The 23,917-nt window shown below is 51.8% G+C and overlaps 1 protein-coding gene across 1 annotated transcript; it reads right to left on the minus strand.

Annotated features, from left to right (window-relative positions):
• Positions 1–20,042: 20,042 nt before the first annotated feature.
• Positions 20,043–23,846, minus strand: BCDIN3D (BCDIN3 domain containing RNA methyltransfease). Its single transcript, XM_014955693.1, has 2 exons — positions 23,649–23,846; positions 20,043–21,465 (listed from the first exon to the last, which is right to left on the minus strand). The coding sequence occupies exons 1-2, from the start codon at positions 23,838–23,840 to the stop codon at positions 20,851–20,853; spliced, it is 807 nt and encodes a 268-aa protein (XP_014811179.1). The 5' UTR covers positions 23,841–23,846; the 3' UTR covers positions 20,043–20,850.
• Positions 23,847–23,917: the final 71 nt, after the last annotated feature.

A 23,917-nucleotide genomic window follows, 5' to 3' on the forward strand; every position in this document is an offset into this window, starting at 1 on the left:
GGTGGCTGAAGAGGGGCCTTCACCACCCAGGGGACTGGGAGAGAGTCCCGAGGCCAGAGCAGGGGACAAGGAAGCCGGGCTCCTGGGTTGGGTTCATTGCTCTAGGACCCAGGAGAAAAGGACCCACTTACTATTTCACTCTCAGTCACGTCACTGCTCTGTGCCTCAGTTTCCCCACGGAGAGTTGGAAAGCGTCTATCAAGCCACGTCACACCAGGGCAATGAGTTCGTGCAGCAGAGCAATTCCTGCACCCCACGGAGGGGACCTGAGCTCTGCCTGAGACAGTCCCTTTGCTTTGGGACACCTTTATGTGCCCGGGCACTGACCTTCCCCCTCCACCACACTGCCTTCACCTGAAGGACCAGCCCCTTCCTCAGGGCTAATTTCTGGAGCTCTTCTAGCACCGGAGACACAGCCAGTCCTAAGCCCAGCTGTGGAATTCCCTGGGGAAGTTCTGTACCTTCTTCCCTTTATCCAGTGGCATCACACCCCTTGTCCCTGTAAGAAACATCAGGCGGTGCCATCAACTCAGGGTCTCAGAGTCCTCTTTTGGGTGCTGGGGGACAGTCCTAGCAGGGCAAAGATGCTGAGTCAGCAGAGGAACGAACACAGCAGCCACAGATCGAGCTGCAGCTTAGGGGATCGGTGGAATAAAGGCAATCCCATCCGTGTTATCTGGTGAGCTCCACCTCGGCAATCCAAAGCTCAGCCATCTCCAGGTAAAACCATATCAGTTCCAACTGCAAGAGGCTTCCCAAAGATGACCTCAAGCCCTGTCTGGAGCCAAAGATTGGAACATCTGCCCAAGCGTGGGGAAAGGAGACATCAGATGGTCACAGCCATGTTGCGAGACAAAGCCCAGGGGCAAAACCCAGGGCCAGATAAACGTCTGTGCTGAAAGCAGGGGGCAGAGCTGGTGTTGGTGGGACAGACTCCACCAGGGAAGCTCTCTGGGGAAATATTCGCGTCTGCACAACAGCCACTGGGCCGGAGTCCAGAAGACATGCCAAAGCAGACAGAGGGAAGCGGCTGGGCTCCTCTGCTGCCTTCCAAAGCAGGGAGAGTCTGAGCCTCAGACCACATCTAAGGGCACCACATACCTGGGGTGGGGAGCACCCAAGTGTGAGCTCCAGGCTCCCTCTCCTGGGCAGGTGACACCATTGCAAACGCCTCCAAAGAGGAGGCTCCGAGGCCTCCAAGCCCTGGATCATCTAAACCGCCACGTCCCAAACAACCCCCTCCTTCCTTCCAGCAAGCCCAGCCTCCCAGAGAAAGGGAAACCAGCTCCCAGGGAGCCAGAAAGAGGAGACCGAAGCGTGGTCAAGATCTTTCCCCAGATGCTTCAGAAGGGTACAACAGTGGCTACAAAGGGATTGAGGCAGAGAAGTTTGCCCGAGCCCAGAGCATGTTTCTCATCCACCAAGAACTCAGGTCCTGGTGGGAATCACACCCGTGGCCCGGCCTGGCTGGTCCCAAATTTGTTTCTCTCCACACAGATGGGGATCTCATTCCTTCGCAGCCCACACACGCTTTCCAATCAGTCCGGGGATCTGCTCAGGGAAGGCAAATGGGTTCCCAGCAGAGTTATCCAGAGTGAGAAGCACCTCCCTCCATCAGATCCCACCAAGTCCAGGGAATCAACCTCCTCGGAGTCTGGCTTTGGTGACTGACACCGACAGCTCCAGCTGGGGGCTGTGCTGCCAGCACCACCATGAAAAAGGCCACGGACCCCTTCTGAGTGGCAGAGACACACCAATTCTTTATCCTTTTAGGGCGAAATCCTACAGGAAAACATTAAAAATAATTTTATAAAGAACCAAACCACATTTTCCATTGGAAACTCAGCCTTCAGCCCACCTGCTCCCCAGGAAACAGCCATACAGCTGCACGGGGGGGCATTTCTGCTTCTTCTCCTACCTGTCCTTTGGGCAGGCAGAAGCAGAGAGCACCCACCAGGCTCCCATTAAAACAGGTCAGGGACCTCATCTGGAAGCAGATAGTCCCATCATCTAGTCCTTCCCAGGGCACGGAGCAGCTGGGCTCAGAGGGACAAGTAAATTTAGATTGGGAAAATCTGCAGAGCCCATGCTCTGCACCAGAGGGGGGGAAAAAATCCCTCCACACGTTCCATGTTATTAAATGTGGGGGAAGCGAGATGAAAACGTGTTCCTGGGGTGGAGAAAGGATGGCCTAGAGCTCTAGAGACTTTCCACTACACCTAGTCCCACTGAGAACAATTGCACTCTTCCAAAAAATACCCTCAAGCCCGCTTCAGTTTCCAACCCAGTTTAATCCACCAGTCCCACTTCTCCCACAGCTGCTCCCCCCGGGTTCCAGCTCGTGCCTGGAGTGACTCCAGGAGACAAGGCACAAGGCAGAAGGAGAAAGATGGATCTTCCAGGCTTGTCTCCCAGGCACAGACGTTTCCAGGGATTCAAGCAGCTCACCCCAATAAATCAGATGCTGGGAAAAGGAATTCTCCCAGTCTGGGGAAAAAGAGAAGAGTTTAATTTCCTTTTCCTGCATGATCTTGGACAAAACTGTGCTTCAGTTACTCCCATTTGTTTTTTGCCTGCAGCTCAAGATGGCACAGTGTTGAGGGGGCTATAATTTAGTTTTCTTTCCCAAATGCTGCAGCCCAGGACAGTGACCAGGGAGTTTAACAAGCAGGAAAAAGGCTCAACCATCAGGTGGGCAGCAATTTCTCCCGTCCCTACTGTTTACCTGAGCTTGAAGAGATCTCCAGCCCCACCAAAGGGCACCCTTGGCTGCCCACCCATCACCTCCCTGGCTCCTGGGGACACACACACAAACACACACAAACCCAGCTGCCCTCGCTGGGGGGAACCAGCCTCTTTGCAAGCCCCAGAAATCAGCCAGGCTGGCTACGAAGCCAAGGCTGGAATTGTCTCCAGGGCACCTGGAGAAGGGAGGGGAGAGCAGGGAAGGGTGGAGGAAAAACATGCCCGACCCCATCAGCCCATCCACACCTCTCCACTGCCCTTCCCTCCCCAGGGAGGAGGAGGAGCAGCCGGCACTGGCTTTTTTGCCCGTATAAGGCCAGGTTTTTCTCTCCTTGGCCAATCCGGGGAGGAATGCAAACACCTGAGCCTTGCCTGCTTTGCCAGGGCCCGTCCTCCCCTGCCCACACCCTGCCTCCTTGCCCAGGTGTGCAGAGCTCCCTACCTGCAGCAGGGGAGGGGAGGCCACCCCCGCACACCCCACTCCCTGCCTGGCACAAAACTGGAGGGGAAAATTCTACCCCATGTGAATTCATCGTTGGGGACAGTGACCCAGTGGGGGCTTTCCTCGTTTCAGCCCATTAGACACCCCCAGGAGCCCAAGCTGAGCCCAGGGTGTCTGCTGCAAGGCTGGGTTGCCCTTTTCTTTCAACTGTTTCCAGTTAATCACCGTCCCAGACATGTGAAAAGCCTCCTCTCCTGTCCTGCAGCCATCCCTGGTGCTTAGTTGCCATCTCCACCCAGGGCAGCCCTGGGGTCTCCACCTCCCAGACAGCGCCTGGGAGACAGGAGCCTGCACAGACCTGCTAAGGGAGCTTCACCTCAGAGACATCCCCAGCCAGGCTTTCGGTCAGGGTAACTGGATCATGGGTGGGGGGGACTCCATGCATCCCCCTGTCACAGCTGGGACTCCCAGCAGTACCAAAACCAGTGTGGGACAGGGCTGGCAGCCTTCTAGCCCAGTGGCTCCCAGTCCTGGTACCACATCTCGCTGCCCCAGCCCAAGATGAGAGGAGGAACGAAGGGCAACATTGGCCCATCACTTGGTAGACCCAAACTGGGGGGCAGGGAGGGGGGGAAAGACAGACCCAAGGTGCTACCAGCCAGGAGGGACATAGGGGAGACCCTGAGCTGCCAGCCCAGCAGCCCCCAGCCCCACAAGTCCTGTCTCCAGGCCCCACCACCCACCTCTGCGCACGCCAGCTCTGCCATGACTCCACATGCCAGCGCCCTGACCAAACCAGCCCAAGAATTTCAGAGAAACCAGCGTTCCCTTGTTGTGCTGCCAAGATTCGGTCTTTGCCTGCCAACAATCCTGGTTAGAGCAGGCCAGATTCCAGGAGAGTTGTGTCAGCTCGTCGCCCTTGGGCTCATGGGGTGGGAGTGCCAACGGGTCCCACACCTCTGCCTCCAGGCGTGCCAGGGACTCGCACACACGGCCAAGCAGCACCAGCTGCGGCTTCCACACACTCCCCACCCAGCCCACATTCCTGCGCAGCCACAAGGTCCTCACGGGCCTGGAGGAAGCCAACAAAATGGCACCAAAGGTTGGCCATTTGATGTTTGACCATATTTAATCCTGCTCAGCCCCTCCAGGAGGACAGAGCCCCAGCGTGGGGGCAAAAAGGGTAGGGAGATGCCTGTGTGGAAGGGCAACTTTTCATTTCCCGGAAGGCAGGAGTCAAGCCAGTATTTCTCAGCAGTTCCTGAGCTGCTCTCCCTTCTTCACACCCACCATTCACACTGCAGAGCAACATCACCCCGTGGCAGTGGGAGTCTTGGGGAATCCGAGGCACGAAGCAAAGGGGCACTGGGAAAAGCAGCAGCTCTGCCCACAGGTGGGGACAAGAAGGTGGTCCCTGCCTGGCAGGAGAGGGGATTGTGGTCTGTGCTAACCTCTGTCAGGTCTCAGCAGGGATGGGGATGCTCCTCTTTCCAGCATGGGAAGCTGATGGAGGCTTGGGAAATGCTGTCTGTCCAGAGCGCGGTCGTGATGCCAAGGACACACGTGTGTGAGCTGGTGTCCATTTTGCTGAGCAAACAAAGGAAAACAAAAAGATCAGGTCAAATTATTACTAGTGATGAGGCGTGAGACTCTGCAGCTCAGACCAGGGTCTGTTTGTACTGGGTTTCACACGCTTTTAGCTCACTGTGGTCACAGAATGAAAGAATCCCAGAATGATGGGGTTGGAAGGGACCTCTGGAGATCATCTAGTCCAACCCCCTGCCAGAGCAGGTCCACCCAGAGGCAGGTCCCACAGGAACATGTCCAGGGGGGTGTTTAATGTCTCCAGAGACAGAGACCCCACCACCTCTCTGGGCAGCCTCTTCCAGGGCTCTACCACCCTCAAAGTCAAGAAGTTCCTCCTCATGTTTAGATGAAACTTTTTGTTCAAGTTTGTGACCATTCCCTCTTGTCCTGTCACTGGGCACCACTGGAAAAAGACTGGCCCCATCCTCCTGACACCCACCCTTTAAGTATTTATAGGCATTGATCAGACCCCCCCTCAGCCTTCTCTTCTCCAGACCAAAAAGTCCCAAGTCCCTCAGCCTTTCCTCCTAAGAGAGATGCTCCAGCCCTCTCAGCATCTTTGTAGCCCTAAATGGTCCAGAGACCATTTACAACCTCACTCCCATCATCTTCTCTCTGCACAGATGCCAGTTGAGGCTGAGACAGCTTTCAACTGTGAAGCCCAACAGCGTATCGCAGCATGGACTGCAGGTCTTCACTGGTGGCTTAACCTTCTACAGAAGGCTTGTTCCCTCAGGCCTTTGCAAACATCAGTAATCAGAGCTTCTAACTGGGGTTCAATTTATTGTCTACTTGAGAGGTCACACTGAAATCTCAGCTCCTGCCTCCTCTCTGCCAGCTTTAAGCACAGCTGCTTAAACACTGCTCAGCCCTCACCATCCTCACCAGGAACAACCAAGAGCTCATGGACCATTTGAGGAGGTGGAAGAAGCCCATCTCAGGAAATGGAGATGGTATGGACCCAGACAGCTCAACTGTGCTCCCTCCCAGCACCATCCTCACCAGGAACAACCAAGAGCTCATGGACCATTTGAGGAGGTGGAAGAAGCCCATCTCAGGAAATGGAGATGGTATGGACCCAGACAGCTCAACTGTGCTCCCTCCCAGCACCATCCTCACCAGGAACAACCAAGAGCTCATGGACCATTTGAGGAGGTGGAAGAAGCCCATCTCAGGAAATGGAGATGGTATGGACCCAGACAGCTCAACTGTGCTCCCTCCCAGCCCGACAGACCTCTCTGCCACACAAACGCACCAGGCAGCCCCCAAACCTGATGCAGCACATGGAGTCGAGATCCATGAAGGGACCCGGGGTGAGCTGGGGCAGTGCCTGGCCCGTAGGGCAGGGCAACAGAAAATATTTGCGATGGCAGGTTGGCCGAGATGAGTCACACACAAGGATGGGCAGCTCGGCTGCCGGAGCTGCCTGCTCAACTCTCCACCCCTGGGAAGCTGCGAAGCGTGGGAACCGGGATATCGCAGCCGGCCAAGCGAGTAGGAAAACACGGGCTCTCGCTGAGAGGAGATTAAAACTGTCCATCTCTGCAAAGCAATGACTTAGCGAGAGGAGCAAAAAAAACCCCAGAGCTCAGCAGGTCTCGGGGCTGAAGATTGGCTGCTGGGCCTGGCAGGATCCCAGGTATTCATAACATAATGGGAACGGTGCTCACCCGTTCCTGCCGGGGCCTGCGCGTGTGTGTTTGTGAGACTTCAGAGACACACCCTTCGATTCAAGGCTTTGGAAAAAAAAAAAAGCTCAGCACCTGGGGAGGAGGGGGAGAAAGCAAAAAAATAAATAAAAAGAGAAGGAACCACTTCAGAGCTGAGGAATCCCAGCCATGACTCATGGCAGGGGCTCTGACGCAGGAGCAGGGCTGGGAACAGGGGGAGAGGGTCAGGGCAGGCTGTTGGGAGCCCTGAGAGGGGATCCCCCTCTGAGAAAAGGGCTCCTCCATGAGACCCCCCCCCCAGCACCAGCCTCTGTGGTACCACCAGGGTCCAACTTCTGCTCACAGAAACAGGACTGGATATTTTTTAGCATTAGCAAACCCGGCCTGCACATTTCCCAGCTCCCGAACATCCATGTCCCCACCTTTACAGCACCAAGATCAACTCACAGAGTCCCAAAATCTTTCTCTCCAACATTTCCCAGGCAGGTTAATGTCCCAGTGCAAAACTAAAAACTTTCTTCCCTGGCCAGCAATCTCTGCCACCTAAACATTGGCCCCTTTGAGCTGCCCCACCAACACACACAGGAAAACAGTTCACACTTAAAAAGGGAATAGAAAATATCTGGGGCTTGGTTTCCAACTCTTCATCATGTGGCCAAGTTGATCTGTCAGCTCCTGTGTGCAGGATAAATATAAGGATAAATATAATAAAGCTGAAAGACACCACCACCAGCATAAGAAAGGTGATTTGGTGCCTTTTGGGCAGTTTGCAGGAGTTAGAAATACAAAACAAGGAGTAAGGTCCTACCAGCTCACATCCATAGCTGCAGATCCTCTCTAGATTTACACCTGCCCATCTCCCTGACCACAACATGGGGTAAATGCAGCATCCCCTTGTATAACTTCACTGAAGTCGGTGATTCTGCACCAGGTTATCCCCGCAGTGACAGCTCTCCTGGCGGGTGACACTGTTTTCAGCCCTAGTTCTTGAAGCCAAGGCAACATGGAAGAACAGTTGCTCTCCCAATTCAGACCAAAGCTCTGACCTACCAACAACAGAAACCACCCAGAACCAAATGAGACAAGGGGGGACAACTCCAACTGTCTTTTTCTTTTAAAGCAGTGGACCAGAAGGCACTAAAAAAAAAAAAAATAATCCTGAAGTTCCTTTAGCTTTGGATTTGCTCAGAGAAACCTGAAACAGCAGCATGTTTACCCCAGACCTGAGCTAGCATCAGACAAACCCTTTGCTCCCAACAGCCTCCACATTAGTGCTTCTCCAACCTAGTTTTGAGTGGACCAAGGTGATGTGGAGTCTCTGGATGGAAGAGGATGACTCCATCCATCCATCCATCCATTTGTGCTCCGCTGGCAGCTTCCCGAAGAGCCAGCTCATACTCATGGCAACAAACAGCTATGGGACGTGTTGTGACCTGAGCGCCGAATTCACTTCTCCCTGCAGGATTCGCCCACGTAGGGCTCTGGAGTGTGCTCTGCAGATTATACAACACACCTTATCTGGGGCAGCGAGGACAAGGGGAGCCAGAGGAAAAACCCTGCCTTTGCACAGTCCTGGGGGAGCCCAGTTGGGCCAAGGTAGAGGATTCACTGGTTGGCAGGGCTGAATTTCAATATAAAACACCTGAACCCAGAAATATGAACTTCCACCTTGCTGGAAGCTTCTCAGCCCTTGAAGGGACCTTAAGAAGCAACTCAGGGTCACATCTTTGAATTTATAAGCCAGCCCCCTCTGCACCAGTTAAAAAGCCTGGCTCGCAACTGGGAATTTGCCTCTTGGCTGCATCTGCTCTTCACCACTCGGGTCTGGGCAGGGGCAGCGTTTCAATCTCCCCTTCCTAAAGGAGCCCAATCTGTTCCAATCCTACGGCCACCCTGAGCAGGAAAGACCCCTGATTCTTCACTGAAACAAAGAAAACAACTCTTGGCAGCCTGACTATGCTTGTCCAGCCAGGTCCTTCAGCTGCACAAGGAACAGGCAGCACCAACATAAAAAGACTTGTGCTTCTCCTGAGCTTCCTAAAACCCTGCTCCAACTCAGATTTCCCCTTGGTTTGTACCCAAAGCAAGTACTTGACAGCGCTAAGGGGACAACTGGGCTGAGGACACTGCTGTCCCCAAGCAGCAGAGCTGGCAAATTCAGATTAACTTCAGCCTGGCTGTTCTCATCGCCAGGCCATCACCTTGCTCCTGATTTCTGCTGCCAATAACAAACATTGGCATCTGCCCCTTCTCTGCCAGCTTAAACTTATGCTGAATAAGCAAAATCTTCGTGAGCGTTGGCTACAGCAGCACAATGGGACTAGATTCCCTGTGGATTCTATGAGAGCTGGACTGGGCCCCTTCGAGAGTTAACTTTTGTGCCAATTTCTCTGCAATTTATTGAGAAGTCTGAGCTTTTTGCAAACCATCCCAGCCATGCAAGGAATGGGGTGGGGATGTTTTGACATGGAGCCTTGGATCCCTTCCAGATCCCACCCAGCTCCCTCCGTGCTCACCTTTTAATGCTCTCTACGTGCTCTTGTGTCTCAGTACCATCAAGCAGAGGGCAATTCAGATAACGTAATTTAAGAGAAAACAGACCACAAAGAGCAAACACTGCAGGGAGCAGTGTGAATACACACGGTTATCAGGGCCAGGCACAATCTGTGTGTGTGGATGCAGCATCTGAAGCTCCACCTGCATCTCTCTGTGTGTGCACAAACACACCCGTGTGTGCACACCCACCCACCCGTGTGTGCACACGTGTAGAAGCACCTCTGGACCCCCCGGCCCGTCTCCATGGGCCATGAAGCTCAGGTCTAGGCAGTGCCACCACTTAACTGGAAATCCGAGGAGAGACACGGCCTCGCAGCAGGAAAAGGGGAATTCTTGGGACAGGTCCCAGCTGTTGGTTGATGAAGGAGGGACAGAAAAGCCCCTAATGAGCCCAGAGTGAATCTCCTTTTGGCAGCATCAGGCGCCCTTTGCACCTCCAGCTGCTAAGCAGAAGGGACAAAAACATTCCCCCCTCACCACCCACCCCCCCCCCACAACAGATACAGAAATTGTGCTGTGACCAGGTGTACTTAGCATTAGATTCCCAAAAGATTAAGCTAATCCTGTGTACATCACTGATTTTACTAAAGCAGGTCTTCATCCAGTGGTAGCTCAGCTCCAATTCAACGCTACCCCCCATATTTTCTCTACTTTTCCTGCAGGTGAGGTTGGAACCAAGGTTGACAATATTCCTTTATTCTTTAGTTAAATCCTACCCCGTAAGAAAAAAATAATAATAATTCAAATGCTTTCTACATTTTCACAACAAACAACTGCTTCTTGCGAAGCAGAACAGACACAGCTCATGCATATGTACATGACCGCCCCTGTTCTCAGCTCTTATCATCTAAGAAGCTTCCCAGAATCATATTTGTTTAGTCTGCAGTGAGATCCAAACCCAGCTGCAGACGTGGATCTCCATTTCACAACTGGCCTTTATTCCTCTGAGGTGCTATTCCAGCCTTTCCACCCAAAACCTGTACAACTCAGTGGGTCTTCAGCTCCAGAGCTCATAGAGTTGTCTGGGTTGGAAGGGACCTTTCAGATCATCAAGAATTCACTGGTTGAGCCATGATACAAACCCTAAAGGTGCCTGGAGAGCAGCCCTATGGAGCAGGGCTCCTTCCAGTGTTCAGCCACTGGGAAGAGCTTTCCTGAATTCCCAGGACTACATTAGAGTTATTTTTCCCAGTTACACTCCACAAACCACACCAGGGAAGGACATAAAGGTACTTTGGTGCTCCTAAGAGAGCAGGGACGGGTTGAGCTGGGTATGTTGGGGCACAAGCAGCCTCCTGGCACACACAGTTGTGTCCCCCAGTTTGGAGAGCGATCGGGGCAGGCAGACGGGGCTGGGGAAGCTCAGGAGATGCAGCCAACTCAAGGTTTTCTTTTTCCACCTCTCTGGGAAAGGAGAATTCCGAGGCCGCCCAGCCCCAGAGGGCTCTGTCAGCGTTGTTTGCAGCAGGAACAGGCTGTCGGCCCCGCCTGGCGCTTCCCTTTGTGCATTTGCTGAGCTCTGATCTTACGGCGTCCATGGCCGTGGGGAGGGAGGGAGCCGCTCACAAGCAGGGCAGACAGCTCCCATCTGCTCGCGCTGGGTTTTGCACAGGAGGCAAATCTTGCAGCCTTCAAAGCTTCCACGTCAGCAAATTGTCTGACAAGCGCCTTCCCTGACATCTCCTCAGAGAAATGTCAAGGGAAGGGAATGGGAAAGGGAAGGGGTGGGGGGGTATTCTCTCATATGTGGAGGTTCTCAAATTCTGCATTATATCCAGGAACAGCCCATCCGCTGCTCCTTTCCTTTCCCCCAGCCCCTCAGACTCAGACCAACCTGCTCTTTGCCATCTCCACTGCCCCCCAAGTTCCTGTTTCGTCCTCGTGTTCAACCACAGCGCAGGTGTCTCTGCCCCACGGCAGGTGAAGATGCAAAGCAGTTCCTGCAATGGGGGAAAACACGGGCCCTTCTCCCCTCTTATCACACAACCACATTTGTATTTCTGTTACATGATCTCCATGGACCCAGCACAGAGAGAAGAACCAGGGTGGGGTGCTCTCCATGGCCTCCCTCCACAAGATCCCATGGCCCCTTTGTGTTTCTTTGCTCTTTAGGAACTCAGAAGTCTTTAAGACAACCCTCAGATGGTATCACACAAGGTTCTGCAACAAACCTCCTGTTTTGGACCCTGAAACCAGAGCAGGGAGTTGAAGTGAACCAGATTCTGCATCCACCATTGTTCTGCCGATGACAACTGTGACCATCATCAACCTACTTCTACGGGGAACACCTGGCTCTCTGGAAACCTCCACGTACCTTCTCGGTACGTCCCTCCTCTCCTCCCAGTGTCCACATCCACACCCGCACATACACAACATTACAAGGTTTACCAGTGGCTTTACGAGCATTTACACACTCAATAAAGCATTCTTTTGCCTTGCAGTCGTGCCAGCTCTTCGTAAGCCCTTAATACTCTTCCTTTTTGAACCTGGAAGAGAACCAGGCCACCTCTACCAATACTCTTCACTGTAGTTTATAGCTTACAACTCCTTAAAAAGGCTTTCCTCCCTTTCCCCTAAACCTCTACCTCTCTGAGTCATGCTCTGCACAATGCCTGAAGTCAGCACTTCACACAAACCAGCTGAAGCTGGTCTTCGGAAAAAAATGCAGACGCATAAGATACGGCGCAGGGAACAGGGACCAGCCAGGACCTGCAGCCTTGGCAAACAGCAGAGCAAATGTGCTGGTGACAGCACCAGCCAGAAACGCAGATCAAGAGAGAACAGGGAGAAGCAGAGCAGCTCCTCGCTCTCCGCCTCCCCCGAAGGCAAGGATCAGTGTTTGGGACACCAACGAGTCACCTGGGAAACTCGCACCAGGGGAAAGGCCTAGCACAAGCCTGTTTTTCCCTTTGCACTACTCTATTTTTCAACCTACAGCTCAGGTAAATGCATCCTTTGGCCTTGGAAATCCCCCCAACTCAGTTTTGCACTGCTGTTATTCAAGGTCAGATGAGATTCCTACTCTCAGCATCAATAGTAGAATCCTCAGGAGAAAAGAAGCTCATAAATACAAAGGCCAGGAGGTACCCCAGGAATATCTAAGATGATTCCCAAGTCACATTCACATTTACTCTCCTTTTCCTCCTCCATCTCCCTCCTCTCCAAAGCTGCTACAAGGTTCACCGCTCCTGTGAGGTCCCTGTCCCCTTCCACTGAGCCACAGTGGAATATCAACCATCCCCATGCTCTCAGGTTCAACACCTCTGCTCTCGTACAGCTTTTCCACCACAGCAACACTTGCCCTGAGCTCTGTACAAGATGTCACAGAAGAAGCTACACCGTTTCGGAAAGTCCCACAAGGTTATTTGGGGTAAAACAGGAGCTTTCCCAGGTCACTGCGGCTGCCCTGACCCAAGGACAACGTTGTCCAAAGAGATGAACTGCAGCCGGCTCAGAAATGATCCAGGGCAACCCAAAATCAGTTCTCAGGCATTCGTCCTGAGTAACAGCAGTGGATATTTTGAGGAAAAGACTAAGCAACATCTGTTTAAGTAATGGTTAAGATGTGGACTTAAAACTCCACCTGAGTCAGTAAGGAATGCACTGCAGGCCCTGCTCTAGGGGCTGGAGGACAATAAATAATTCAGTATCTGCCCTACTTCTCCACCCCGGACAACAGGAGCCAGCACTGGTCAGGCTGGGAATGTCCAGGCAGAGAATGCAGTGGTTACCCCAGAAAAATTAATCCCAGCAGATCCAGGAGCCCTGGAAAACAGCAACCACACACATTCCTAAAAAAGCCCTCACAACTTTCAAAAACTGCTCTGTTTATTCAGTTCCCTCCACACACTGGCAGCGGTGAAGTCTAATCCCTGCCACAACTCGAGGGCAGCCCTGGAGAGGTTTCTCCTGCCCCGGTACCACCAAATCTCAGCAGTTGTGGGAGGGGATGGATGTTCTCCAGGCAGAGATCGACACCAGCACCCAAATGGAGAGCTCCCACCCAGTTCCCCTGCACCCCCTCATGCTCCTGCTGTGTCACCCACTCTGATGGGACACCAAAACGCTGTATTAGAAAGGGTACATTAAAACCTTCACTCTCCCGTGTGCTTTCTTCACAAAGTTAAGGGAATTCTTCCCCAACATGCAACCAAAGAGCACCCCCCCTCACGCTGGCCACTTCACAGACAATCTTTTCCCACCGCCATCTCACACGCTTGAAAGAGGGATGTTCTGGAAGGTAATTGAGATTAAAGGGACAGGGAGAAAGACGAGCAGTCTCAAGGGCCAGGCAGGAGAGGAGCCGCCCTGCTTCCTTCCTTTTGATCTCCGCAGAGAACACTCTTTTGATGTGTCACCCTGCAGCTTGTTCTCTGGCAGGAGGGCAGGCCTGTTGGGGCACGACTGCTCCTGGATTTCAGCTGCTGGGGTAACAAAGCTGCATTTCAGCAGCTTCTACGCCTTTCACAGACTTCAGAGTCTCTGGGCTGACCCCAGGGGTGGGGGGGAACCCAGAAGGCCGAGAAGGGACACCACCCTCAGACTCAGCTCTAACTAAATCCCTGTCACTCACATGGAAGACGCATAAATTGCTCATGCAACACTAGAACACAATTAATTACCATGGAACCATGAAGCATTCCAGAGCAGAGGATCTGCAGTGCCGTGGCTAATCTTTGGCCCACCATATACGACTTAGATGAAGGGGTTTTTAATCAACTACAAAGGCACTTATCTAAAGCGTGTTCTGCTTTGGATACACGAGTGAGATCCCTCCTTCCCTTCCCGGCTTCCCAGTAAGGCCCCCCCACTGCAGTGAAGGAGGTTAGAAAGCTCAACCGCTCTGAAAACATTATCTCTCAAAATAAAACCTCCTCAGAGTCAAGCTGCTCTGGGAAGGATCCAAGGACGGAGCAGGTTTGTTGCAAGTCAGTATAAAAATCCAGGCAGCTGAAAATAAGCATTTTATAAGCCTGATCTACAGCTGAACTGTGGTTGTCTGGTCATAACACATCAGGTCTGCACAGCATTTCACATTCATTCAAGAGCTTATCACACCAGATGTCAGGTTACACTACCCAGTGAAGTAAAGAGTGCAAGATCACAGATCCAAGGAAAGGAGCAGCTCACCTGAGCTCTGGAGCAAGATGAATCATAGAATCACAGAATGGTTTGGGCTGGAAGGGACCTTAAAGATCATCCATTTCCCCCCCGTGCCCTGGGCAGGGCCACCTCCCACCAGACCAGGTTGCCCAAAGCCCCTTCCAACCTGGCCTTGAATCCCTCCAGGGATGGGGCAGCCACAGCTTCTCTGGCCAACCTGGGCCACACTCTCACAGCAAACAATTTCTTCCCCAGATTTCATCTCCATCTCCCCTCTTTCAGTGTCAAACCCTTCCCCCTCGTCCCATCGCTCCCCTCCCTGACCAAGAGTCCCCCTCCAGCTTTCCTGGAGCCCCTTTAGGGACTGGAAGGCTGCTACAAGGTCTCCTCAGAGCCTTCTCCTTCTCTTGTAACCATCTCTCAGATGGTTACAAGCCTAAGAAAGGAATCCCTTCCCAACCTAGAGCAAAGATCTTTTAGACTTGAGCCCTTCCAGTTCTTGTCAGAACCTTATAAGCATATTCTGACCCCAGATCATGACCCCAAGCTTTCTCCTTCAAACTTAAGACCCCTTTGGAGTCCAGACCTAGTGGGTGACCCTGCTCTAAGGTAACAGGGACACTCCCACGTAATTAAATCCAAGCAACTCAAGCCTGAGCTGATAAGAGAATTGGTGGCAAAGCTGCTGCCCATAACGCTCTGAGGGATTTTTGTGCAGAGGCCTGTGGGACACCAAACCTCTCGCCCAGGTGAACGCAAGTGAATCTAATGAGAAGATTGAGGTGCAATGAAACCCTGGAGAGTAAAGAAGGAGCCCAATGGCAGGACAAACTTCCCACACACCCCTTATCCACCCATCAACTTCTCCACTAGGCCCTGGGAGGCTGCACCTAAGCTTTGGAGACTTGAAGAGCCCATCTCACCCAGGCATCAAACTGCAGCGTCCATGTCTGAGTTGAATCCATTTCCATAACCAACAGGGCTCAAGGAAGCCAACAGATAATCTTTTTGATCCCCTCTACCCTCCCCTGACCTCCCGAGTGCTCCCCATTTGCAATGAGGCCAAACAGGACCAGCCTTCAGCTTCATCCAGAGCGAGCCTCAGACTCACAGCTGGGATTTGTGGTTGGTCTTCCCACCCAGTCCCCCCTCAACTCTGCCAAAAGGGCTCTGTTTCCTCACACCCCCAGCTCAGCTGACAAATCGAACCTCTGTGAGAGAACCAGCTCACACCCCGTAAAGCCATCGTGTGTTTGCTTTGTGGCTGCTCTTAGCTCAGCTGTCCACCCTGCCAGAAACAGATGCCCAGATTTCCATGGGCTGACACCTCTCTCTTTACTTCTTTAATTCCCAGGCAGCAAAGCGCCAGGAGGAACAAGAAGGAACTTGCCCTCAGCTGAGCAAAGGAAATCCGAAAGTCTGCAGCTTCTGCCACCCAAACCTGCAGGGACAAGCTGCTGGGCTTCCAGCAAGATGAAGCTGCTTCTGGGAGCAGAGGAGCTGCTGCCAGCTCTCAGTTCCTAAACTTGATTCCTCCGCTCCTGGGCTGGCCCCACAATTCTGGGGAAAGTTGAATTAAACCTTTTTTAAAGCATGTCACCGTTTAGAAATGCTGCTGAACAGCGTCTGCAAGGCTGTCAATAGGTGTACGTGTAAGAAGGGAAGCAGACGGCAGGGAGATAGGCGCTTACACCACTCGTTTGCTCTGGCAGCTGTCAACGTTCAACTGATAAAATTGCTGCTGTTGCACCATATCAACCCACTAAACTTTTCCCCACTGAGCACATCCCTTGTGCTCAGCCAGCACAAGAGCCTAGGAAACAGCAAATTGTCTCTTCACATAAGCAAGAGAAAAATAAAATATAACAAAAAAGGACCTCTCCTTGATTCCATCTAAATCTTACTTCCCACTAAGGCTGGAAGTAACCACAGAATTATCCGGAAACTGGAACCTCCAAGTTCCCAGCCCCAGCTTTGATGGGAGCTTACGCAGGACCAGGTGCTTCACCTCTTCTGCTGAGAGTTTTCCATCCAAGGCAGGGGGATAATTAGCTGTGACTTGCTACACAGCAGTGGCGTGAGACTTAATTGTCAGAACGCTTTGAAGGTATGGCATCTAATTAATATCTGCAGTGATTATTACGAACAATGGCATAGCTCACAGCTGATGATACAGCTCAGCTCATGGGTATTTTTTCATTCTCAAAAGTGCTGTGCAAACACACAGCCGCTCTTCCACATCAGAAATCTCCCCGGCGGTGGGCGGTTATCAAGCTCATTTCGTGGATGGAAAAACTGAGGCAAGGTCTGATGGAGCCTAGCAAGGATCACAAACCACAGAGCATGGGAACCTCACCAGGCACTCGCCTGGGAACTCCTCAGCTGCTGCCAGGACGGAATAGGGCAGCAACTCCAGTTCCACAGTCCCCTCACAGTGCCCTGCAGTATTTGGGTCTGTTTGGAAATGCTCAGCTACACATGCCCTGGGCAGGGGTTGAATTTAGCAGGTTCCTGTAAGCAACCATGGGGTGGGAGCTTTAAGGGTAGGAAAGAGCAAGTAGGATCTCTTAACTAACCCTCCAACGCAGAGGAGCACACACACCTAACGAGCACATAATTAGCAAGCCAGGACAGCTACGGGACCTACACATCAGCACAGCCTGATGCCATACGCTCTTGGATGAGTAGTGGGGACACAGCCCTCCCTCTACACACATGGGAGTTAGCAGTGACCAGCACCAGGTTGGCCCCATCCTTGGGCAGGGAGGAGATGAGCAAAGCAGTACCTTCAGGTGGAGTACCTTCAGGCCTCTGCGCCTCCCCCGAACCCGGGGACCCTGAGTTCTATGAGGGTAACACTCCCAGGGCTCACACAGACAAGGGACATCTCCACTGCACCAGCTGAGGATGAACAGCCACCAACCATCTCTGCAAAGGGCCCTAAGCAATAGGGATTGGAAGCGTTGGTTTTAACCCTTATCTTTACTTCCCTTCTGTCCTGCCTTCAAGAGACTGGGGAACATGTTTTAGCCACATTGCAAAATGCACAGATTATAAAAACCATAATTCTCCAGAGCCTTACGTAGCACCGCAGTTGAGATCCGCAGGTTCTCTTCTATTCCTGTGTCATGGAGTTGGGTTCCCACCTCCCTCATCTCCTGACAGCTTCCTGGAGAGGAGACGCAGCAAGCTGGAAAGAAAAGAGATTTATTTTTTTCCCCTCCTGTCTGCTAAAGGACTTTTAGATCTTGAGCTCCTCAGTATCTCAAGAACTGCTGAGAGATTTGCGGTGACATTATTTTGAGCTGGTTTTGTGGCAATATCCAAAGGATGAGAAACAAACCACGCTGTTGTGCCAAAGCCAAACAGAGTTAGTTTTGGAGCTCAGCCATTTCTGAGACAGTGGGACATATTGATATTAGCAATTTCATAGTACAGACTTGAGACACAGATAAGAAGTCATCATGTCGTTTCATACACACCGGGCCAGTCTGCAGGTCTGCACACAGCCAGCATATAAAGGCTGGGGGAAAAAAAAGAGTAAAAAAACCCCAACCCTAGAGTTTTTCAACAAGCTGCAGCCCAAAAGAATCCCCAGGCAGATAGTGATCTATCACTCAGTGCATAAGGAACATAAAACAGGCTCTCTTTGAAGGGAGAGGTCATTCCAGATGGGTGCAGGGACCTGTGTGTAACTCTTTGGGTTGTTCCTAGGAACTCTTCATAACATTTTTCACAGCCAAGCGTGTAAACCCCGAAGGAAAACGAAAGGCAAGAAACCCCATTCACCCCGTTAAACTCCAGCACTGAAGAGATAAGTCCAGGTCTATTTTATAAATATTTCAAAGTTCAAAGAAAACAGCAACTAATATTGACACAGCCCAACAGAAACATCCCCAGGGGCAGGGCTGTGGTTGCACGATATTCCAGTGCCACCAGCAGCACAAGGCAGGGAAGAGCAGTAAAGCAGAAGGAAAGGGGAGGCTGAGCTGCAGAACAATGTCAGGTGAGCCAACACCCCTCCAGTCAGCAGAGCTTCCCCACGGATTAGAATGAACCTCAGATGAGGTGCTTAATTACCAAAGCGATAAATGTTATATATATAAATCAGCTGCAAGAGAGATCAGGCACTTGGGTGAACCCTCAGGAAAAGACGGGACAAATTGGTTCTCCCTTCACTCCCACAGGGATAATAAAATCTGCCCAGACTTAGAAGTCTCCCTTTAAGAAAATTAACAATCACCACAAGGGAAGGACATTTGTTTGGAGCTGAGAGGTCAGAGGAGCTCTCAGGGCTCCTAGTGAGAGTTCTAAATATTTTCTATGTAGAAGAAAACTGTGGAAGCTGCACTTATGTGCAAAGCCTTTCTGTGCCCCTACTGGGGTCTCTTGAAACATGTGGATGTAAACACAGGCTTTTTTCATGTGTCCATCCATGGATCCCAGCAGCTTTTCAGCCACAAGGCTGTTGTCAGCCAGAACACTCACACCCTTTAGTGTTTCATCTAAACTCATTGCTCTATTAAAATAGAAATCAAAGCTCTATTATCTTTTTTTCCCCTCCACTATCACTACATGTGTAAATAATAATGAAGTTCCAGCAAGGACATGAAGTAAAACTCAATCCAAGTTTCTCTCTACCCCTGCACCCAGGCTCACAACAACCCCATGGACACTACAGGCTGAGGGCAGAGTGGCTGGAGCTGCCTGGCAGAAAAGGACCTGGGGGTGTTGGTCAACTGTGGGCTGAACATGAGCCAGCAGTGTGCCCAGGTAGCCAAGGAGGACACCAGCATCCTGGACTGTATCAGGAACAAGTAGGACTCGGGAGGTGATGGTCCCCCTGAACTGGGCACTGGTGAGGCCCCACCTCAAGTTCTGGGTCCAGTTTTGGACCCCTTACCTCAAAAAAGATATTGAGGTGCTGGAGTGGGTCCAGAGAAGGGCAACGGAGCTGGTGAGGGGTCTGGAGCACAAGTCTTGTGAGGAGAGGCTGAGGGAGCTGGGGGTGTTCAGCCTGGAGAAAAGGAGGCTGAGGGGAGACCTTCTCGCTCCTGAAAGGAGGGTGTAGCCAGGGGAGTCGGTCTCTTCTCCCAAGGGACAGGCCACAGGACAAGAGGAAATGGCCTCAAGTTGCACCAGGAGAAGTTCAGATTGAATAACAGGAAAAATTTTTACACAAAAAGGGTTATTAAGCCTTGGAATGGGCTGCCCAGGGAAGTGGTTGAGGCACCATACCTGAAGGTATTTAAAAGCCAGGTTGACATAGTACTTGTTTTAGACATGTTTTAGTGATGGTTTTTATCAGAGTTAGGTTGATGGTTGGACTAGATGGTATTAAAGGTCCCTTCCAACCCAGAAAACTCTATGATTCTATGATTCACCCAGGCAGGAGAACCACGAGACACGAGCACCTCCTGGAGGAGACGCTCTGCTCCTCTCTCTCTGGACAGGATGCTCACGGCACACACCTGGGCTTCCCTCTCACCTCCCAGCCAGGAACCAGCGGAACCTAGAAATTGGTAAGAGGCAGCAGTTATCTATTTCTGTGTGTCAGAGTCTGCTCAAGGGAGAGTTTTAATCTGTTTAGACAACGCTGTGGAAGTGTGACTCCTACTTATTATCAAAGCGAACAAAACCACTATGTATAAACTAAAGCTACTAGGGATATTAAACCAAGAAAAATGAAGTTAAAGTAAGACATTTTGCTCAAGTTTTCTTTCTTCCTGGATTTTACAGAAAATAAAAATAATTAATCCCAACTCCAACCCAGTGAAAGTTGTAATACTTTAACCACAGCCAAACACAGCTTCAGGCTTATAAGAGTCTCATCTGAACCTGTAAATACAACAAAATCATAGGCTCTTGTAGTTACCTGGGACTGCTTAGGTGTTGAAAACAACATGAACAAAAAGAAGATTAAAAAACCCAACGCAGCATTTACAACAAAATTAAGTTTTTATTTCAAGGATATTATTACAAAAAGCACTCGCTCTGTTACACACTTAAATACACGCCTTACCATAGAAATCCCTCGCTCCACAGAAAGATCCCACCACTGACAACCTCCAGCTGCAAAGGTGCATTGATCACAGTTTGACCAGTATCACAGACTGGTTTGGGTGGGAAGGGACCTTTAAAGACCACCTAGTCCAAACCCCCACCATCAGCAGGGACATCTTTAACGAGACCAGGTTGCTCCAAGCCCCATCCAGCCTGACCTGGAACATTTCCAGGGATGAGGCATCTACAACCTTCCTGGGCACCCTGTTGACCCTCTGCAATGATCCAACTCACGTGCTCACAGCTGATAGACCAAATTATATGTTTTCCAGGAGTATTTTAGACAGAAAACATCATGAGAAGCAGAACAAACAGAGCATCACGTGGGTAAACACAATGTTCCCTTTCCTTGAAAAGCTCCAGGAACAGAAAAAGGCATGTTCTGTCTTCTTCCAGGGAATATTCTTGGTACACATAGAAAGTACTCATGTAGCAACTCTGATTTCAAGAGCACTTTCTAGGAACAGCACCCTCAGAACCCACACAATAGGTTAAAACCCCCACTGCATTTTGCAAATGGAAAGAAAAAAAGTAAGTCACACAGACATTCGCCTCAAACTCCTGAGGAATGGGGAGGGTCAAGGTCTGGGCCCAACAGGGATTTAGGAATTCCTAGATCTGCCTCTGTAAACAGCAGGCACCTCCTTGCCTATGGATTCATGAACATGAGAGACCATTTATCAGTCACTGTTCCTGTTCTGAAGGCTCCCCACCCTCGCGATTGGAGCCATTTGATTTAAAAAGCAAGAGACTTCTGTCCCAGCTGGTGCTGCCAAAGCAGCACACCAGCTCCATGGCACAGTCCTTCGTTAGGATCTGGGTTATCCTCTCTGCCATATCCCCCTTGATTGTGAGAGATCGGAAGTGATCGAAGTCATTCCTGCCCAGCTTCCGCAGGCGGCGCGCGGCCGCCCTGTAGCACTTCCACGGCTGGGGCTCGATCAGCAGGTACCCACACAGCGAGGAAAGAAAGGACAGGAACTCCCTCAGGCCACTATCCCCATGATTCAGGTGGATCCACATGGTCACAGACATGCAAAAAATGATGTCAAAGGCGGAGCGGCCGAAACGGCCCAGGTAGGAGCTCAGGAATGGCTCCCTGGCACCGGAGTCCATGATGTCCAGGCTGGCAAAGGATATGGAGGCAGGAAAGGGGCTGCACCGCTGAGCCCTCTCAATCAACACCGGATCGATGTCACAGCACAGAAGATTCAGCTCCTTTCCAGCTGCAGGCTGGTCCAGGCTGCCTTCACTCTCCTGAAGGCCAAGGAGATGGCTGTACAGAGCCACACTTAGCTCCTGCAGAAAGGAAAACAAGAGGGGTTCACAGAACCTGTGCTGCTTCCTTAACACATCACCGAGCGTATAGGATCCCACTCTCAACAGCAAAGAACAAGCACCAACTCGGAGCTCTCTCTGGATGGGGTTCAGAACAATAACCTCACCAACAAACTTCCCTTCTGCAGCAAAAAGCATCACGGTAGCCCTGACTACCGGAAAGTCAACCAGAGATTGGAACTAAACCTGCCTCAACCCTACACTTGGGGTTTTGCTCCAAAAACTGTGGGAAAGATGAGTTCTGGTAAGAGGAATCTTGCTGGATATCCCCATCCAGCAAGGATGTGGGGATGAAGGCAAGGGGGTGAAGGCTTCACTGGCTTCCCTCGATGAGCCTCGGGGTTCCCTACTGGCACTTAGAGCTATTTATAATGCTTAAATTAGAGTAATACATTTCTGCTGCTGCTGCTAAAGCAAAAGACATTTCCTGACCGTTGGACTGTAGCATAAGACTGCTGACCTGAGAGCCTTCCTTGGCATTCTCTTCCACAGAGTGCGCCACTAAGTGGAAAGTGTATTAATTTTTCATTAAAGGAGATCCAGTGAAGCTCCTGAATGACTCAGGCTGCGAGTGCAGAGCCCACACGGGCAGGCAGTGTCCTCTAGTGGTGAACGTCTCCGCAGCTCAAGAGAACCAGGAGAACGTTTTTACCTGACCTGTTTTACAAGTTCAGCTGAAACAGGATCTAGAATTGTCCTTCAGATAATGCCTCAGGTGGCCTTTCAAGCCTTGGGGGGCAGGGAAGCCATGGAAACAGCAGTACTCTCCTTCGTCCCCAGCCAGGATGCAATTTCATTCTGAATGAATAATTATCTCTAAGTTAATACATTGATAAAGTTTCTATCTCAAAAAAAACCAACCAACCTATCTTTAAACGTTGCATCAGCATGCATCAGAGATGCACAGACACTTCTGAATTACAACCCAGCAACACTAACGATGAGGAAGAGCCAGGAGAAAAAAGCAGAACTGGGTAAAGAAAAAGAATGAACTTTCAGAAGGGGAAATTCTACAAGATCCACCAGCTCTTATCACAAGATCTTCAAGAGCCTGTGACTACGCTTTTAGTTTCAAGTTCAGTCTTACAGATAAATGATGTGATACTACATGATACACAACAGATTATGATTTCTAGCTGCAGGACTGCCCTGTTCCGCTGCTCTTCAGGCAGTGCAATTACAGCTCTCAGGTGCTCGGGACACACAGCAACCCAGGGCCTCAGCAGGAAAGGGGACAGACCCATCAATATAGCCTCTTAAATCAACCCCCCGCAACACAACTAGCTCCCCCCACCCCTGCCTTCACCCCAACCTTCACCCTCCTCTCACAGGAAACCGGAGGGGGCTTCCCACACACCGATGATCTCCTGCCCCTGACCAGTCTCATGTTTTCCCAGCACTAAGTCCTGCTTTCCCAGTGAGCTTTTTACACAGGCTCATCCCTGTCTCAGGCTGCTGCCCCTGCCCTGCCTGTTCCATTCCTCCCCAGTTTCCCCAGTTCAGTGCTCCCCCCAGCATCCCCCACTGCCCCTCAAGACTCCAGGCCACTGCCCCCACCCACTCTGCCCCATTCCTCCCCAACATCCCATGGGTGCACCTCTGTTTCCCCTCCAACACCCCAGATCACTGACCGGCCCAACCTCCCCACTCTGCCCCAGCACTCCACACCAGCACCTCCCCATCTTTCCAGTCCCCCACACTGTGCCCCAACACTCCAGGCTCCTGCCTCCCCGAGTCTCCTCGGTTTCCCTGACTACCTTGGGTGACTGCCTTTCCCAGTCTTTCCAGTTTGCCTCACTGCTCCCCTCCCAGGTCCTTGTCCCACTCCTCCCATCCTCTCAGTGTGCCTTACCGCTCTAGACCAGTGCCTCATCCCAGTCTTTTCCATATGCTGGACCTTCCTCCAGCATCCCAGACCGGAGCCTCCCCCCAGTCTTCCTCATAGCCCCCCGGGACTCCAGACCGGTGCCTCCCCTCAGCCCCCCAAAGACTCCAAACCAGTGCCTCCCCTCAAGCCTTTCCAGCCTCCCCCACAACCCAGACCACCACCCCAGCGTTTCCCCTCACCCCAGGAACCCCCAAACCCGCTGCCTCGCGGCCTACACCACCCCCCACCCCCGCTCTCCGCCGAGACGCCCTCTTACCCCCGAGTTGCAGCCCACATCGAGCCCCAGCAGCGGGCGGGCCGCCGCGGGGAACAAGCTCCTCAAGAGCCCGCCAGGCAGGAGGCTGACTCGCCCCTCGGGCGGGTGGAAGCGGGAATAATTAGGGAAGTTGCCGTAGGGAGCAGCGCCAGGCTCCAAGGCGGGAAACCCCTCGCTCATGGGCGCCGCCATTTTAGCACTGCGCGGGCCGGGCGGGAACAGAACCGTTTCGGGGGAGAAAGGTTCCGGGACAGAAAGGTTCCGGGGGC

The sequence above is a fragment of the Calidris pugnax genome, unplaced genomic scaffold (assembly GCF_001431845.1).
Source record: "Calidris pugnax isolate Ruff unplaced genomic scaffold, ASM143184v1 scaffold300, whole genome shotgun sequence".
Classification (NCBI taxonomy): Eukaryota; Metazoa; Chordata; class Aves; order Charadriiformes; family Scolopacidae; genus Calidris; species Calidris pugnax.